At 45.7% G+C, this 18,011-nt stretch overlaps 1 protein-coding gene across 5 annotated transcripts; it reads left to right on the plus strand.

Annotated features, from left to right (window-relative positions):
- Positions 1-120: 120 nt before the first annotated feature.
- Positions 121-13,988, plus strand: DNAJC18 (DnaJ heat shock protein family (Hsp40) member C18). 5 transcript variants are annotated; one of them, XR_008823381.1, is made up of 8 exons: positions 121-278; positions 416-561; positions 1,762-1,947; positions 5,047-5,159; positions 6,501-6,610; positions 8,616-8,788; positions 10,068-10,206; positions 12,945-13,162. XR_008823381.1 is itself a non-coding variant. In XM_056348217.1 (7 exons), the coding sequence occupies exons 1-7, from the start codon at positions 241-243 to the stop codon at positions 13,657-13,659; spliced, it is 915 nt and encodes a 304-aa protein (XP_056204192.1). In that variant the 5' UTR covers positions 121-240; the 3' UTR covers positions 13,660-13,988. The 5 variants fall into 5 exon arrangements, 4 of the variants coding, with proteins under 4 accessions (XP_056204192.1, XP_056204193.1, XP_056204195.1 ...); XM_056348217.1 differs by lacking the exons at positions 10,068-10,206; positions 12,945-13,162 and adding an exon at positions 13,511-13,988; XM_056348218.1 differs by lacking the exon at positions 10,068-10,206 and having other exon boundaries at positions 12,945-13,307.
- Positions 13,989-18,011: the final 4,023 nt, after the last annotated feature.

Raw genomic sequence — 18,011 nt, forward strand, 5'->3', positions numbered from 1 at the left:
TGCCATGACACCACCTAACCGCGCCGTGACGTCACCACACCGCGCCCTGATCCGCGCTGAAGCCCCGCCCCGCGCGGTGCCTGCTGGGTACTGCAGTCCCCCCGCCGCGAGGGGCGGGGCTCCCGCGCCCAGGGGCCCCCGCGCGGCCGCCGCCTCCGCGCACAACATGGCGGCGCGGGCGGGCCGGGGCGGCGGGGTGTGAGGGGCCGGTGGGCTGCCCCGGGGCCCGCCGCGGCCGCCATGACCTACACGGCTGAGCAGCTGGACGGTGTGCGGCGGTGAGCGCGGCGTGGGGGTCCGGCGGGCCGGGGAGCGTCTGAGGGAGCGGCGGCGGTGGGTTCGGGGAGGGGCGGCGGGTCTGTGGTGGGGGCCGGCGGGGGTAGGCCGGGGAAGGTAACCCGGTGTGTGCTTCCAGAATAAAGCGCTGCCGGAACTACTATGAAATTCTGGGGGTGGAGAGGGACGCCAGCGAGGAGGACCTGAAGAAAGCCTACCGCAAACTGGCCCTGAAATTCCACCCCGACAAGAACCGCGCTCCCGGAGCAACCGAGGCTTTTAAAGGTGAGGTGGGGGCTGGCCCGGTCTCCAGAGTCAGAAAGCAGGGTGAAAACGAGAACAGACTGTCTCAGATGTACAATTTTGTGCCTTCTATAAAGGTATCATGCAGGTCCGCATAGCTTGTCGTTTTTATGGACAGCTGTGTGCATCTCCACAAAATCCTGCAGCTGCTTGGTAAGATTTGCCTTTTAATTTTCAAAATATAGACTTCCCTTAGCAGCAAAGGGGAGCATATCCCAGATCTCATTCCTAGATACTGCTAAGGGTTCAGAACAGTGCTTGGAAGTAATACTGGCCGTGTAGGAGAATGTGCTGTTGTGTAACCAATATCTCCTCAGTGTCATAAATTTATATATATATTTACAGATACGCAAGCATATTTGAGGCCAGCGTTTTGTGTCTGGACTTTTCAGTAATGTTGCAATCTAAACCTCTATCTCTGTCCTCTAACGTTATCATCTGAACTCTTACATCTTTTGCCTTTTCCATGCAGTGTTGCAGCTGTCTGCAACAGCACTGCAAGGCAGCGTGAGGAAAGTAAGATGCTAATTCACAATCTATTAAAATAAGGAGGTTTTGGAAGGCTTTTATTTATTTTTTTGTGTTAATCTTCTGTTTCTGTTTGAGCTTGTTTACAGACACGTGCTGTCAAAGATCAAGGAAGAAGATGAACCAAACATACTTTTGGGTGGTTTGACGTAAGGGGTGAAATAGATATGCTGTACAGCTTCACAGGCATCTCTGCTGACAGCAAAACATAGAATATGGTTCTGCATTTTAATTAATCTCTGCAGTTATTAACCTTGTATTAACTGGTATTAACTGTATTAACTGGTATGTGGAGGTGTGCTTCTATATCAGTGCTTAGTTTGATCTGGTAAAACATTACATTCTCAGTCTTTTGACTGAAATGGACTCTTTCACCTCAGGTTTACAAATATGTCAACTCTCTCCATGTACTTCTAACACTTTTGGTTTTCTCCTGGTATAAGTGATAGCAAGAAATAGGCTCCATCAGAAGGAATGCCAGTATTGTAACACTTTTTTTACAAAGGTAGTTCATTCAAAAGTATTTTAGCCGTTGGTCAAGCACAAATTTCATGTGGCTGTTTGGGCTTTTTTGCTACTCTGCTTGTAAAAGTCTGAGATGTGGAAATACCACGTGATATACCTGTGTAACACTTCTTTTAATTCACTCTCCAGCAATAGGCAATGCTTTTGCAGTTCTGAGCAATCCTGAAAAAAGATTACGATACGATGAATTTGGAAGTGACCAAGACTATGTCAGCACTGGCCAGGCCAGGCACTATAATTACTACACAGAATTTGAAGCAGACATTACACCAGAAGAAATATTCAATGTGTTTTTTGGTGGGCATTTCCCTACAGGTCAGTATCCGTCTGCAGTGCTTTTGAATTGCAATGAACTGACACTAGACCGTAAAGCAAGTTCGGCTTTTCTTGGCACAGCTCAGGGAGTGGATTATACATCTGAAAAGAACAAAAACCCTTTTGGATTTACTCTTCTCTGGTTTCTAGCTTTTTATGCCTGGAATAGCTCCCTTAATGCACTGTTTAAACTTCAGATTTTAGCAACTCCATTCCCCAAAAAATGTTGTCAAAGACTGGCCTTGCCATCCAGGAATTGCCCAAGAAAAGGGGATTACTAGTGCAATAATGGTTGTTGCTGCTCAGGCAAGTTCGAATCCTCCCAGCCCTTGAAAATTTCTGACAGTACTAGTTAGGGGTAAGAGCATTTCAGTCTGGCAGGGGCTTAGGCTGTTTGGTTCTTGGGTAGGCAACGTTTTAATACCAGCTACAGCTGACCACCCTTCTTTTTGTTGTTGCTTTTATTTCCTCTGTTGTCTGAAGCCAGCAATGGCACGGGAGGTAAAATACGGTGTGAATCGGAAGGAATCAGAGGCACCTTTTCTGATGCGTTGTACTTGAAACACCTTCCTGCCTTCCAGTACAGCATGGCAGCAGCTCCTGGCACTGTGGTCTCAGTGCTCTTATAACTAGGAAATCAGGTGTTCATTTGGCTTGCAGCGGCTTGCATACTGTAAAGAAATTAAAACTTCTGAGCTTAGAAAGTGATGCCCACCAGGAGAGGCTGGCTGTTACTGGATATGGAATATCCAGTAACGGAACATTAGATCTGTACCTGTAGTAGGTCCATGCGTGTCTCAGTCTGGCCTCGGCTTTTGTGATTGGAGTAAAAATAGATACTGCAATATCAGTGGAATACAGGTTTGGATTAAAAGTTAATCTGAAAGGTATGATGAGCTCAGCGGTCTTCTAACAAATGGCTTTAGCACTCTTGCAAACTTTTTGACCTCCAAGGCATGGTATAAAGCAACACCAATTACTACAGCGTAAAGCCATAGGTGCAGGTAATTACTTACAAGCTCCTCATAACCTTAGTATGTGTGGTAGCATCTTGCAGTAAGGGCACCTCAAATTTTTTTCAACATTTGATTGGTAGATGTGCAAAGTGAGCATAATTCCACACTGAGTTTGCAAGTTTTCTCTTTCTGATTTTGCAGGAAATTGCACCTGTGTGTGCCTTGTGCCTTGGCCACCACTGAAACATTGCCCTCATGGAACTTGACTGCTTTGTAGCTGCGTGTGACAGGGACGCTTGGAGTTGAGGACAAGAAATGTAGGAGCTACAGGAGGAATTTGGGTACGGGGCATGGCAGGTTTAACAGATAGTGACGTGAAGAAATAAATGGGAATTTTTATCAAAGTGGCAAAGAGTAAGAAGACCAAGATAATTTCATAGTAATAGATGCTGGTAGTAAACAATAGTTTCCTCACAAAAAAAATGTTTAAGTCTAAATTTAGGTACGTTTTCCTAATCTAAAAGTCAATTTTAAACCATGGAAAATCAGTTAAGTAGTTTTCCAAACAGGCGAAGTCCACACAGTTTCTACTTATCAAGAGAATTGCTAGTACGAGGGTGTCCAGATAGTCACTATGAAGAGAACATTTTTTAAACTGTCATAATGTGAAGTAGGACTCAGGTGTGTGAGCTGGAGTTTGTGCTAAGCTGCAGTGTTGTGCTGGTTTTTGTTTTGTGACACCTTGCTATCACCAGGTTTTCTGGAAGTCTGAATAAGGAATGCTGGTGTTAGGGTAAACTCATTAGTACAGCTTTTGTGGGCAGGTTTGCGGCTTTGTTTTTACTGTGCATTTTTCCTCTATGGATATTCAGTGGAAAAATACTGTAAGTTAAAAATGTTAAATGTTGTAAGTCTAGAAGGAGATGCTCCACATGGCATGGTGTTGCAGTTATGAGGGGTAGAGGCCACAAATTGAACTTTCTTCTCATAAAAAAATAAATGCACATGGAAGGAAAGAAACTGCTGGCAGAAATTCTTTGAGAAACCTAAGATTTGGGAAGACTTTTCTAGGTGCCCTGCAAAAGCCATTCTTCTCTTCCCACACTTTGTCTGTTTTTTCACAGCTTGATAAAATATAGTCTGAGCAGTGTTGAACAATAAAAACAAACTTTCATTTTCAAGAGAGAAACTTCCTTTCCTCAAGGCAGCCTGGTTTGGCGCTCTGTTGAAGCTCTGACTGCAAACATACCTAGACCCTCAGAAAAATCTTTGAACAAGCAATGAAACATATTTTACACAATAGCAAAGGTCATTTCCCCCCAAGTTTCTTTTGGAATTCTTTGGGAAATTCAGGGTATAAAATAATGCAACATCTTTCCCAGGGCTTAAAAATAGATTTGCGTTTCTGTTGTCATTATAAGGCCATAAATTTCAATTCTCTAGTAAAAAGACATTCTGAATTTCAAGAGGAGAGCATACCTATTATTAAAATATGATGATAAAATCAGAGTTCAGACTTCAAATTGAAACAGCATATGCAATTCTTTCCTCATTTTAGAATTTTAAAAAATAGATCAACTACATTCAGTGTGTAAGAAAGGAAGTCCTGAATTGTACTCCTTTTTTACTCAAAAGGCTATTTTTTAAATCTCTTTCCTTCTTATAAAATCGTTAAGTGAAACTGTTAACAGCTTGAAGGAAGAGGAAGTAGAAATGACTGTGGAAGACCATGCCTGGTAATTATGGAAAGCCATAATTTGTGGCCTGAGTCTGGTGAACCAAATTAATTTTCCTGCTTGGAGCCTGGGGATGTAACACAAGCTATGGGCTTGCAAGTTCATGTGACAAAACCAACATTAAAATATGAGATACAAGAGTAAAAATTATAGCATGTTTCTGCAGTTTGGTTTAAATTAAAATGGACCTCAGGCAAACTTTACAATTTCTCTGGTACACTTCTTTGGAATGACATACTCTGGTGACACTTAAATCTGAGGTGTGTTTGCACTTTTTAATCTGAGGTCCACAACTGTAATTCAGGCCATGGAGTATAAGCCCAGGTAATGAGCTAGAAATTCTGAGTAATACAGGCCAATGCCAGCAACTGGATGAGAATCTACTCTCTCTTGGTTTCTTTTAACAGGAAATATCCATATGTTCTCAAATGTAGCCAGAGATGCGCACTATTATCCACGGAGGCACCGAAATGAAAGAGTGTGGACACATGAACAAGAGGAGGAAGAGAACAGGCCACAGGTAGCCAGGAGGAGGGATTTTGTGGGCTTAAATATTTCAGCAGAGTGAGGGTCCACTTACGTGTCTGAAGCCAGGACAGACCTTCCCATGCTGAAATGCTCAGTGTTTATCCTCAAGTGCTGCAGCCAAAATGGATGCTTTGAAAAGTAATTAGATTGTCTTTTATTAATCACTACTTTAAAAATAGATTATATTGATAGGATTACAGATTACAGGCCCTGGAGTTTCTGTCGCTGAGTGTTTTGCTGTTGCTTGCTTTTTGCGAGCTCTAGTGGTTTAGTAATCCAACAACAATTAGTCCAGATGTGGACTGATGATGGATACGGAAGTACTGGCTTGTCTATCTGGCATATTTAATCCTTCAGTAGATGAGCGCACACTTTCTGCCCAGGTGCTGCAGAGGCTTCCTCCAGCCTGGGATACATTCCTACCACCTGAAATCTCCAGATGAGACACAAGGTGTCATTTGTTGCCAGCACACATAGAGGCGTGCCACCTGCCGTGGAAAAATCTTCCTCCAGAGGCAGTCTGTTAACCTAAGGAGATGACTCTCCAAGGAAGATCAGTGTATCCCTGTGAGTCCCTTATAGTCAATCAGGCTCGGAAAAAAAACACTTAATACAGCCTAAGACAGCTAAGCTAGGACAGGGAATCCACCTACTATTATGTCAGGTATCCTGGTTGCTATCCCAGGGCAGAGGACAAAGCCTAAATAGCAGCCTATTGTATTTTGTTCCTGATTAGAAAAGGCACTTTAGAAATGAAACAAAGAGCAGAAGTAAAGATCTGCTTTCTCTATATTTTCCCCACCCTTTTGTTCTACTAAATGCATTCAAACAAAAAACCAAGTGCCTGCATCCTGTCCCAAGCTATGCTATGTATGTCTCTTAACCCTTTACTTTTCAGCCATGTTATCCAGTGCTTGAACAGAGAGTGAGATTTTTAGAATGCATTTAACAAACTTCAGAAAATGCATGAAAAGCCATAGGCACAAAGGGGAATTGCAGTGTGTTCCCCCGGTTTGGATTGTGAGCTGGTCACTGACAAGTACAGTGCTGTAGGCATCTATCGCCTGATGAAGGAAGCTGTAGATGGAAGAAATGTCATGAAAATCTAATTGAAGAAAAATGGCTTCAAAGAGGTTACTGAGATTTTTTTAATAAAAGTTATTTTAAAATTAAAATGTCATCCCTCTCAAAATTCAGAAGTAATTACTTTTTTTCTTTTAGTTCACACTTAATACATTGTTGATCAATGATAGGTAGCCTAGTTTCTGTGAACAGATGTATCTTTTTCCATCTATATCTTTTATTGACTACTAATTATCTATGTTCTTTTCAGAATTCATATTCTGCATTTATTCAGTTGATGCCAGTTTTCATAATAATAATAGTGTCAGTTATAACTCAGCTGATGGCCACAAACCCACCCTACAGCCTATTCTACAAATCGTAAGTCATTTAAAAACACGTTTTTTTGGTCTTCGGTGTTTGCGATAAGGAGGTAGATAGAAGTAATAATAATAAGTTAATTGAAAAATGCGTGTTAGTGTTCTGTTCTGCTCTTTCTAGAAAGCGTTATCAATTTGTAAATAAGGCAATACCAACAGTCTCTACGGATAAGTTCTCCTAAGCAGTATCTATGAAGTTAACTGTGGTGAGCTTTATTGTACTCTGTGTTGAGCAAAGAGAGGCACTGAGCCAGAAAGCTTTCTCAACTGCTATGAAAAGTTTTTGCACAGTGATACAGTAGCAGAAATGGGGGAGTAGCTTAGCTGCAGTGCTGATCAGCCTCTGATCTGCCCAGCCCCCACGGATCTGTGGACCACCACTGAGATTCCTGTGTAAAGCAATTAGTAAACAAAGCCTGCGGTTTGCAGTGTAAATCCAAATCTGCTTTGGAGCCTGAATTCCACTGGATGAATTATCAGGCTTCAAAAAATCATTACAGCCTTGAAATCCCCTGTTTTTGACATTTGTAAAGAAGCAGGAACCTGGGGGTTTCAGAGGCCAAACTGAACTCCACAGGTCTGGAAGCAGAAGGAACACCACCCGACCTGCTGTAACCTGAGTTTGTGGGGCAGAGGAGAACCCACTGGCTCCTCTCAGCATCCAGTGTTGAGAGGGGGGAAGCTCTCTGGTTGGAAAGCTCTCTGGTCGGTCACCTTCACTGGCTCTTGCTGAATTAGGAGTGCGAGTCAGCAGGTTTTGGAGAGCATGCTGCAGACAGCAGAGTGCTCCAAACACTCCTTTTACTCCCTTCTAGGAGTAAAACTACTTAGGTTTAGGCCCATACCCTGTCCACTGTCGTGGTAGCCCAACACCCTTTATCTTTTTTTACCACGAGATGTCAGTGTGTAGACCTAGCATAAGAACAGGAGGGTGGTTGTTTTTTGCCTGGGTTGTGGTTTTGTTTTTTTTTCCAGAGAGCATTTCTGCTATCTGCCAGTCTCACATGAAACCTCTCACACTGCCCCCAGAGCAGCTAATCTCTCCTGCTTTTCTTCACTACCTCCCCTTCTCCTGTTGATTTGAGATAGTTAGGCCTGAGCCTTGTACACAGTTATGCTGTTTCTCTAAATCGTATCCTTAAAAAACAATAACAGCCTAAACACCAAAAGAAACTGTTTACATGAAGAGACCATACACCTCTGAGACATAGCGAGAGAGAAGGCTAAGAGGAGTCCAGGAAATAGAATAGATAAACTGGATTCCACTGAGTAGAGTGTAACCTTTGTGTTTTGGCTGCCAGCCTTTCTCTGGGCAGTGATTTGAAAAAATGCCTGGATATCTTTGCTCAAATAAGGAAATTCAGTATAAGAGTGTAGTTTAATCCAGTGGCTGTGTCAGAGTGGCTAATTCTACCTGCAGGATATTCTTTAGGATATTCCATGCCCCACTTAAGGTTTTATAATCATCAGTAAGCTAAAGGAAAGTGTAACTAGAATCTGCCCTGCTGATTTTTATTTCCGCTAAAGAATCCAGAAACTGGGAGAATCCAGATCCAATTGCATCGTGCCCTAAGCAATACTAGGGCCATATGCCTTTCCTATAGTCTCTGCGTTTGTTATCAGTTCCCATGGATTTCTGGACCTAGCTTGCCAGAAATTACCAGCAAACAGAAGAAAATGTGTGGAGCTTCTGTTCACAGCTAAAATTTGTTTGTGTCTTGACTGAGCTGTTGAGAGCAAACACAGTATTTGGAAAAAACAGTGTCAGTTGGGAGTCAGTTCTTCGTAAATATCTCCAAATATTTTCTGTGGGTTTTAGCAGGCAGCCTGAATCCTGTAAGACTTGTAATTTCCTTGCTGGATGGTTGAGGGAGCTATAGTCCTGCAGAAAGTAACTAAAGAAATTGTAAACGCTGTGCTTTGAAAACGCTGATGTGGAGAAACATCTCTTGTTTTCTTTATATTTGAACTGCTAAAAAATTGTTTTCTCCATGATGTTTTCACAGCTCCATAGGCCATGTTATTAGTAGAGAAACAGAGAACTTGCAGGTGCCTTACTATGTTGATAAAAACTTTGAAAAGAATTATCAAGGAGCAGAACTTCAGGAGCTAGAGAAAACCGTTGAAAAAGATTACATAGACTATATTCAGACCAGCTGCTGGAAGGAGAAACAGCAAAGTAAGTTATTTTTGTTACAAGTGTGTGCCTACAACCCGTCAGTAGTTGTGTGATGGCTATGCTTCACAAAGCACTGCCATTTTTAGCTTCGTTTTCCGATGCTTATGCCATCTCAAACCTTGCACTGGTATTTCTCACAACTGCTTTTAACACTGAATTTGCTATTCTTGACGGTCTGTCAAAATTCATTTTAGGTGATTCTGAGAGACAAGTGGAAAGTAGATTTCACCATTTGAGAGCTTTTTTTCCACTCAGTTTTTATCCTTGAATAACTCCTAGTAATGATGTTTTAAACATACAGTCCACCATATTTATCTAGTTCTGGCAGACTGTTAGGGCTAGAAGAGATCTTGAGACATCACCTACTCCACATTTCCTTTGCTGGACCAGAGTCGGTTTTGCTTCAGCTGGTTCCACAAGAAGATTATCTAAATTTTTCTTCAAAACTTCATCAGAAGGGGAGCCATAGCCTGCTCAGGGGCTTGTGGTAATTTTTCAGTGGGCTGTGTTGTTGGTATCAGTTTTCAAAGAGCAGGCTTCTGTGCTTGTTCTGTATGCTTATTTGCATTTTCTATCTTTAGATGAGTTTGAGATCATGTTTTTCACCATAGTCAGGATTGTCTTTTGAAAATGAGAATTGAATGCAGAAAGGGAGAACACAAAAATGTGAGCATTCAAAATATTTTTTCTGACATTAGTCCTAAGTCAATCAGTGGCACGTATAAAGGCATGTATTTTAACCCCATGTTGTATTACTTGTTAATTACTGCTAAGCTAGTTAATTGAAAATGGAGCAAGTCCATCCCCGCTTTTTTCAGAACTGTACAAAATAACAGAAATCAAATTACAAGGACTAGCTGAAGTTGGAATGTTGTGGCTGATTTTTTTTCAGCTAAAGAACTCATCACCTTCAAATGAGTAAACACAGACCACTGCTGTGCATAAAGGAAACTGGAAGAAGTTGTTTCTGTGTAAATGTTTAATAGTAGCAGGCAAGCTGCTTTTACATATGAGTAGGGCTTTCTGAATTGCTCTGTGTAAAACAGCCCTCAGCAGCCTACTAAGAAGTGACTTTGCACTTGTTTACAGTTTCTTTACCAATTGCATCATTATGGAAGCATACACTTTGTCTAAATAAGACTTGCTTAATTCTATGCTAAAGGTAACAATAGTGTTGCTGATTCCAAACTATTTACAGGATTTTGATGGGGAAGGGTTTTGTTTTCCAGAGACTCTTTTGGTTTGCTTTATATAGAAGTTACCGATCTTGCTTTTAAAGAGAAATATACAGATGTACGCTCTGAAGTTAGAGAAGAAGCTGCAATATAAGACCATAAAAATCTGAAGTAGTCCTTTAGTTTTTGGAGTGCTTGACTTGTGATCTTTGAGCATCTGTGGCTGGCAGTAGCAGCTTCTAGGTATGATGTTAATAACCATGCATGTTGGCTTCATGTGTAGGCTTGCTGTAGGGATAGAATATATTCCTTACAGAAAAATCCTTTGAATTGAGCTTGTGCAACTGAAAGTTGCCATATTGTCTCTTTCACATAGACCTTGAGCCTCAAAATTGGCAACAGGGCTCGCAAGTCTGAGATGGCCTGGTAGTCAGAGGGGGGGAGGTGATCCAGGATTGAATGCCAAATAATGCCTACAAAACAGTGCTCCTCTGGAGCTTTTTACACTTACAGACTGTTAGTCACACATCTGCAAATATATTCATAACGTCCACAATGAGCAAGTATCCTGAGGACACCAATGTAATTTAAAAAAAAAAAAATATTCAGAATGATTACCATCTAGGCCAGTGAACAGGTAATGAGCACAGCTGAGACAGTGCTAACTTTAGTACAGCCAAGTTTATAAAAATAAACTGTGACTACAAGATGGAGTGTTGGGGAAAAGTTCTCTGGAGATACTGAGACAGTTGTTAAGGCAGCTGTTGCTTCATAGCTTTCGTCCATTCATTCTTGTTTAAGTGTTTAGCTTCATAAGGTCAACTTCTTTTTTGTCCGTTGACTATCTATTAATAGTAAGTGTGTTTTGTTTACTGAATGCACATTTCTCTTCAGTACCAGCAAAATGGTCATAGATTAGTTATATAGGAACAGTTTGATTTTTAAAGTCCTTGATTTTATGACTTAAAAAGTGTTACTTGGTATCCAACTACCTTAATGAAAACTTCAAAAGTAACTGGTGTATCAGTATCTTGTTCAGCCAATAACTTCGGTACTGCTGCGGCGGGAGGTGTGCCTCCCTTCAGGACAGAACAGTGTGTAGAAGTTGTGTGTGCTGTGGTTTTCAGTCTTCTGAATCTTTGCTAAAGCTAAGTACAAAAAGTGCGTACCAGGTTTTTACAGGAGATAGTTCAGCTGTGATAGCACAATTCTAAAGCAAGACTGCAAAGAGCTTCGAGTTGCAGAAAATTACAGAGGCAACCGAAAACAGAGAATAAGGATATGTAGTTGGAATTCAGTATTTTAAGACTTCCTTAAAGAGAAAAAGTTCAAATAAACAACTCATAAAGATTGAAAAACACAAGAAACAAGTGTAACAGAATGAATGCTGTGAAAGCACAAGCATCTGCAGTGAATAGTTTTGCCCAGTTGGCTAAGTGTATACTAAGATTCTTCACTGCAGAATTCCAGGGATTCTGGATGCAGAGACAATTACCTGAGTCTGCTCTTGTGGAAGGCTTGTCAAGGCTGTGTGCCCAGCACTACTTGAGTTATAAAACCTGAAAATTTATTCCTGATCTGAAATATAATGTTCATGCCTGTCAGTTTTTAAAGCTTTTCAATAAATAGGTGGAGAGTAAATGGCCTTAAATTTCCATGGGACAGGGACATAGAATGTAGGGCATGAAAGGACCTATTGAAGTTCTTTCCACTTTGAATAATTTTGTAACATGAGAGGCTTGTAAGGTGCATAAAAGCTCTTTGAAAAATTGAGTGTCATCAGGTAGCCTGTGCTTGGGGAAATTTTGACCTTTTCAGAAACACATTACTGCCATTCTCTTAGGTGCATCTAATCCTGGATCTAAATTATTCTTCAGGGAGAAAGCTATATTAAGACTTCCTTAGCTAATCAGCAAAAGAAAATTCTCAGGGGTGGGGAGTGTAGGGGGTGTAATAATTTAAACAATGGGATTATTTCAGTTTTATGTTGCTTTTGAGGAGAAGGGGGAAAATATGCAATGTACATTCAAGATTGTATTGTCAATGAAAGGGCACAGAGGCCTTTCAGACAAGTCCCTCAGCTAGCTGTTCACCTTCCTGTAATCAATCAGAAGGAAAAAAAAAAAAGAATTTATAATGCCTTCTGGGCAAACCTCTTGCCAGACAGAGTTTGAATTCTGAGAAGTGCAATATCAAAAAAACAATTAGAGCTACATGTTTGGATGGGCTGCTCTGGGCAGCTGTTTGGGACCTGCTCTGGGCCCATGCAGGACAGATCTGCCAAAAGAATTGTTTCTCAGTTAAGTGGGCAGGGGTGTATGTCTTGTAGTTCCTGCTTAGCTTATTAGGCTGCAGACGGCAGACACAGCCCCACAGTGTGTCCTGAGGCTCTCCTTTCTTCTGGCTTGTCACTTAAATGCCGCTGATAGGTGTCAGTCACCCTGCTCCACCAGTCTGCACCCAGTGATACCTCGGAAAGGATCAATGCACAATGAGATTGAACTCAGGTGTAAGTAGCGGTATCACCTAAGACAGGCGCTGTGTAGCAGACCAAATGGTATCCTATCAGTATAACATACCCCTTTTTATGCACAGTTAGTTTAACTACATACATGGTTTTTAAAGTAATTACCTATTCTGTAGTTCATTAACATAATTTTAAATCTTACGTGACTTCTAAGCTGTACTTCTGTAGTTTGTGTTTTCTTTGTAGACAGTAATAATCGGTCTTATTTTTTCTTTTGGTTATTGCATTAGTGCACTAGTAGAGAGCGTTATTATAGCAAATACTTAAATTCTGAAGTAGCTAGCCTGGCTAAACCTGATGGCCTCTCTTTAAAGAAAGTTGTTAACATGTCCGGTTTCACTGAAACAAGGTGAATTAAAAATAATCATGCCACGAGGATAACAAAGCACTAAGAAACAGTTACTTGAAGTAGGCTCATGGCTTCATGCTAATATATATTTTTTTCGTCTTTCAGAGTCTGATTTGTCAAATTTGGCCAAGCTATACAGAGATGAGCGGTTAAAACAGAAAGCAGAATCACTGAAACTTGAGCACTGTGAGAAGCTCTCCAGTCTGATTGGAATGCACAAAGGGGGCTGACCAGGACACACACGTTCTGTAGTCTTATTTATTGCTGTTTTAACTTATGTTTTTATTTTCCTTTGTATAAAAAGGGAAGGAGCCTATTGTAAAGAGTCTGAATATGTGAGTCCTTCTGCATATAGTGCAGAGATGGGCCAACACAAGCTGTAGAGCTGGTGTTTGCTGTAATATATACTGTACACTACGTTTGGTTCCAAGGACCAGTGGCACTTCGTAAATTAATTCACTGGGAAATGCTATTAGTTTGGAACCTGTCTTCATTGGTAGTTAGTCTGCCATCCAAACAGTGTATACTTCCCAGGAGAGCAGACAAATGTCTTTGCTTTCTGTATTTTATATGGACCTGCGGTTCACTCGGTCATATGAATAGCGTAGTTCTCGGTACTAAGTGCGCTAGCCTTCTCATACGATACCAAGCGGATGTCCTTGCTTCTACAGTGGTCTGTAAGGAGAAAGGCAGCTGTTTCCTGTTGGAGTGTAATAGGCAATGCCTAATTCGGAAGAGTCGAGTACCTGCTTCAGGTGAGCACTTGAGCAGCTCCCAGCTCTCCCTGCTGTCAGAGGGACTGCACCCCGTGCTGGTCTGACTGGAGGGCTGTGCCCGTTCTGTTCGTGGTGAGACAACGCGCTGAGATGCCAGCACCAACGTCGAACAAGAAGAGTGTCTGTGAATTGCACCAATTCCTGTGTCTGCCAAACTGTAGAGAAAGGACAACTGTATTTATTTTCTCATATATTTTCAGTGGCATATTTCTAAGCTGGCTGTTTACTTCTGATTTTTATCTGCAAACCCTTCAGCTGTTACAGGGGTCCTGCTTTTTCTGGTACGGTTTTGATGTAGCATATTTTTACTCTGTTGAGCAGTTATGAATGTTTCACTGTAGAGATTAGTATTGCAAAGAAAAAGATCCATGTAGTAGTGTCCTGTTTTTTCTTGATCCTCCTTTATGAAACTAGGTATTTAAAGGCAGGTTGAGGACGGGGTACGCTCGTAAGCAGCAGAGAACAGAGTGTTACTCCAGTTGAGCATCGTTAACCTCCTGAGGCAGTTTCTCCGGTGGGGTGCTGCAGGTGTGTACTGCATGTGGAATGAACTGTGCTTACAGAGGACAGGGAGCAGTGCGCTGGAGGTACAGGCTTCTTCCCTCCCTCCCTGGTGCCGAGACTTGGCGTAGCTGCAGCAGAGGCAGTGCTTGCCTTTCTGACATGGAAGTACGTGTCTATTAAAACTGAACAAGTCTCTGGTGCGGCCCTCCTTCCTAAAACCTGCAGTGAGTAGCACAGGATGCCACAGATGGCCTTGGCTTAAACCGAGGGAGCACAAAGCTCAGAAGTTTGAGAAAGGCCAGAATTAAAATTGCCTTAAAGCTGGGGCTGCGAGCCTCCCTGTGCCTGGGCGTTACGGTGCGGTCATGTGCGGTTGCTCTGCCCAGGTGCTGGGGGTGTTGTATTGGCAGGGAGCACGAGGCGGCTGTTCCTCCAGCAGGGAACTGGGACCGTGGGTGCCAGGAAGTGTCCCCTTGGTGTCCCTATCCCATCCGTCGCAGCAGTGGGAGGTTGAGCAGCAAACAAAGCTGGGAGCTGCAGGAAGAAAAGCTTTTCTGGTGGTCTGCACCAGAGAGGGGGTGTATGTCTTGGGTTTGGAGACTTGGTGCTGCGGCGGATGAGACATGCGCGTCCCACACGTCATGAGACCATGCAACTGCAGCACTGGTGCTGCTCTGAAATGGTGGTGTGTTAAAAAACAATGCGGTGACTACTTAAAATTGCATTTTCATGTTAACAATGTTCCCCATTGGGAACTTTGTAGGAGCGCTTGGGGAGCTTGAGCAGTTTGTCAGCCGCTCGGGCCGGGAAGAGTGCAGGGGGGGAAAGGCGTTTGGGGTGGGGGGTTTTGAAACGTCTTTAGCGTGAGGCTGTAAGGGCAAACATGTTTGAATATTCTGGACTGGCAATATGGCTGTGGTAGGACAGGCAGCCTTAATTCTGGTATTTCCCAGTTTTGAGCACATAGTTTGTGTACAAAAAACAAAGTTCTTTTAATGTTGCTTTTTATAAAATAGTTTGTAGAATATAGTTGAAATATATTAAAGTGACTGGACTCTGTTCCAGGTTTGGTATCTTCCCTGTCATTCCTGTTTGACTCCCGTGGCTGTAAAGCGAATCAGAGGGGGAGGCCAAATGTGGCGACTTCACTGGACCTGAAATGTCCTGTACGGAGCTTGAATTCATACCTAGTATTTTGCACTTAAAGTAGATCACACCTTTCATCCAAAGATCTCAAAGCGCTTTATGGAGGCGCAAGACCTCCTGTGAGAAGCGCAATAATTTTAAGAGTCTTCTCTGCAACTAGGAAAGAGGCCAGGATGAAGCAGAAGATGAGACTGGAAGGTAAAACGATTTTGAGAAGCGATAATGTTCTTTGTCCATGGTCCCGGTCAAGGGCGTGAGGGATGGCGGCGCGGTGTGCGCGGCGAGGGCGGCGGGCTCCGAGGTGGCGTTGGTGGCAAACACGAAAACAGCGTTTTGCAGGGCACGGGCATCCCAGTCGATCAGGAAGGGGAAGCTGGGAAGCCAGCTGCCAGTGGCACCTGAGGTGCGTCGCTGCCGCTGAGCGAAGGTTCCCGGCTGGCACGGGCTGGATTTGTAATTATTTCTTGGGTCTCTAAAGGCAGAGCAAGGCGTTTGTTCCTGGAGCGGGCCTGGCTGCCTTGGCGCGGTGCCCGGGGTGCCCCTGCGGCTTGGGGAATGCCGAGGTCTTGCACATGGGGGGGTGGGGGGGGTGGGGGCGTGTGTATATAAAAAATTATGGGATTTTTTTAAATGAAAGACTTGACGTTTCTGTGCCTGTACGTACCGTGGTAAAAGCCTGACTTTGCACCAAGAACCGCTTGTGCTGCCTGGGCGTTTGTTCCGGGCGGGGGCGGCGGGCCGGGGGTCCCGGCGGGGCTGAGACCTCCCCGGGCTGCCGCGAGCACCGGGTGCGGCCCCTTTAAAACCGCGGGGGGGGGGGGGGAGGGGAACACGCGCTGCTGGGGAGCGGGGCCGGGCCGCCATTTGCCGGGGCTGCGGGAGATGGCGGGGCCCGGAGCTGCCGCATCCCCCGCCGCGCCGTGGCCGAGGACGGGGCGCTCCTCCCGGGGCGGGGGGAGGCTGCGAGGCCCGGCCCGTTCGGTCAGGCCCCGCCGTGAGGCCGGCGTGCCGGGGCCCGGGAGCTCTGGCTGCAGCCGCCATCTCGGCAGCCCGGAGCCTGTAGGCCCCAGCAGTGGGCAACCGTGCCGCCGGCTCGGGCATCCCTGCCCGGGCACCCCCGGCTCGGGCATCCCTGCCCGGGCACCCCCGGCTCGGGCATCCCTGCCTGGGCACCCCCGGCTCAGGCATCCCTGCCCGGGCACCCCCGGCTCGGGCATCCCTGCCCGGGCACCCCCGGCTCAGGCATCGCTGCCCGGGCACCCCGGGCTCGGGCGTCCCCGGCTGAGGCACCCCCTGCCCGGCTATCCCTGCCCGGGCACCCCCTGCTCCCCACAGCCAGGCCACACGGTTTGGGTTCCCAGTTCGGCGGTGGCCGTGCCAGGCCCCTCGCACAGGCCACCCCGCGGCTGGGCCAGCCGAGCCCCAGGCTCAGGCACCCGGCACTGAAGTGCCCGAGCTTTGCCAGGGCTGCTGCCGTGCGGTGGGTGCCCGGACCCCCCCGAACGCCGGCGGCAGCATCACGGGTCCCTGCCCCGCCGGGCCGGTGTGTCCTGCTCCTCTGGAGTTGCGAAAAGAGCGTGGGAGAGGCAGGTCCTGCCGTGGCAGCCCTCATCTCCCTCCTCACCGCCTCTCCCAAGCCTGCCAGCGCCGAGAGGCAAGTGCGCAGAGCTGGCACAAAAAGCAGGTTAATAAGCAAATGCCACGGTAAGTCTACAGGCAGTATCATGCTGGCTTAAACATAAAAGTAAATCAGTATTTAATGAGCGAGCCTGGCTCAGCCTGTTGTTCAGTAACATGCTTGTGCCTAACAGGCTGCTCCTGCGCACACCCCAAAGTGCTTTGGGTGCTGGAAGTTTACAGCTCCTTAACTTAAAATGGTTGTATTTCAGTTGGTAGGACGACCCCGGGGCCCTCTGCTACGCCCTGCTCTATGTACTGATCAGAAATCACGAGCCACACGGAGAGGGGACAGACCCCAGGAGCAGGAGGAGATGCAGGCACCGCAGCCTGGCGTTGCTGGCAGCCTGGGGCTGCAGCCGGGGCGGTGAGAGGGGGCTGCCCAGCCCCTTCCCTCTGCTTCACCAGCACACCCAGACAGGTTGGTCCTGGCAGCCTCAGCGGTGCTGGTTTCGAAACCAGCCAAGCCAGCAGTCCTCGCCGCAACCTGGCCATGCTTTTCCATAGGGCTGGCCCTAGGGAGCAGGGGCTGTACCGGAGCATCCCACCTCCCACAGCACTGCGAGCAGGTGCCAGGGCAGCGGATGAGCGGTGGGGTGTGCGGCGGGACTTTCCAGCTACCCTGGCAGCCTCCGGTTCTGCCGCACCGCCTGTCGCAGCGGGTGACTGACCATCTCGCTTTAGGCAGGACCTAGGTGTCGGAGTGAAAGATGCAGCAGCAGCAAGAATTGTGCCTAGTGTGAGGGCTGCAAAGGAGGCACGGGGAAGGTTCGGAGTGGTTGGACAAGTCGTTGCCCCAAATCTGCCTCACACGTGCTGCCAGGACAGCGGGACCTGCAGGCAGTAGCACAAGGACATTTCCCTCTGTGCCCAGGGAGAGCTGCCGCGATCCCCCCCGGGTTATTTTACCTTACCCAGAGCGTTGCCAGCTCCTGCAGCCCATGTCCCCCTGTTCCACCCTTCCTCCTCGCCCCCAGCAGTGGTACCCTGAAGGCAGTGGCAAGGCACCCAGGGAGGCTCGGCAGGACGCCGGTGACCCCAGGCTGGGCCACCCTCCCTTTCCCACCAA

The sequence above is a fragment of the Falco biarmicus genome, chromosome 8 (assembly GCF_023638135.1).
Source record: "Falco biarmicus isolate bFalBia1 chromosome 8, bFalBia1.pri, whole genome shotgun sequence".
NCBI lineage: Eukaryota > Metazoa > Chordata > Aves > Falconiformes > Falconidae > Falco > Falco biarmicus.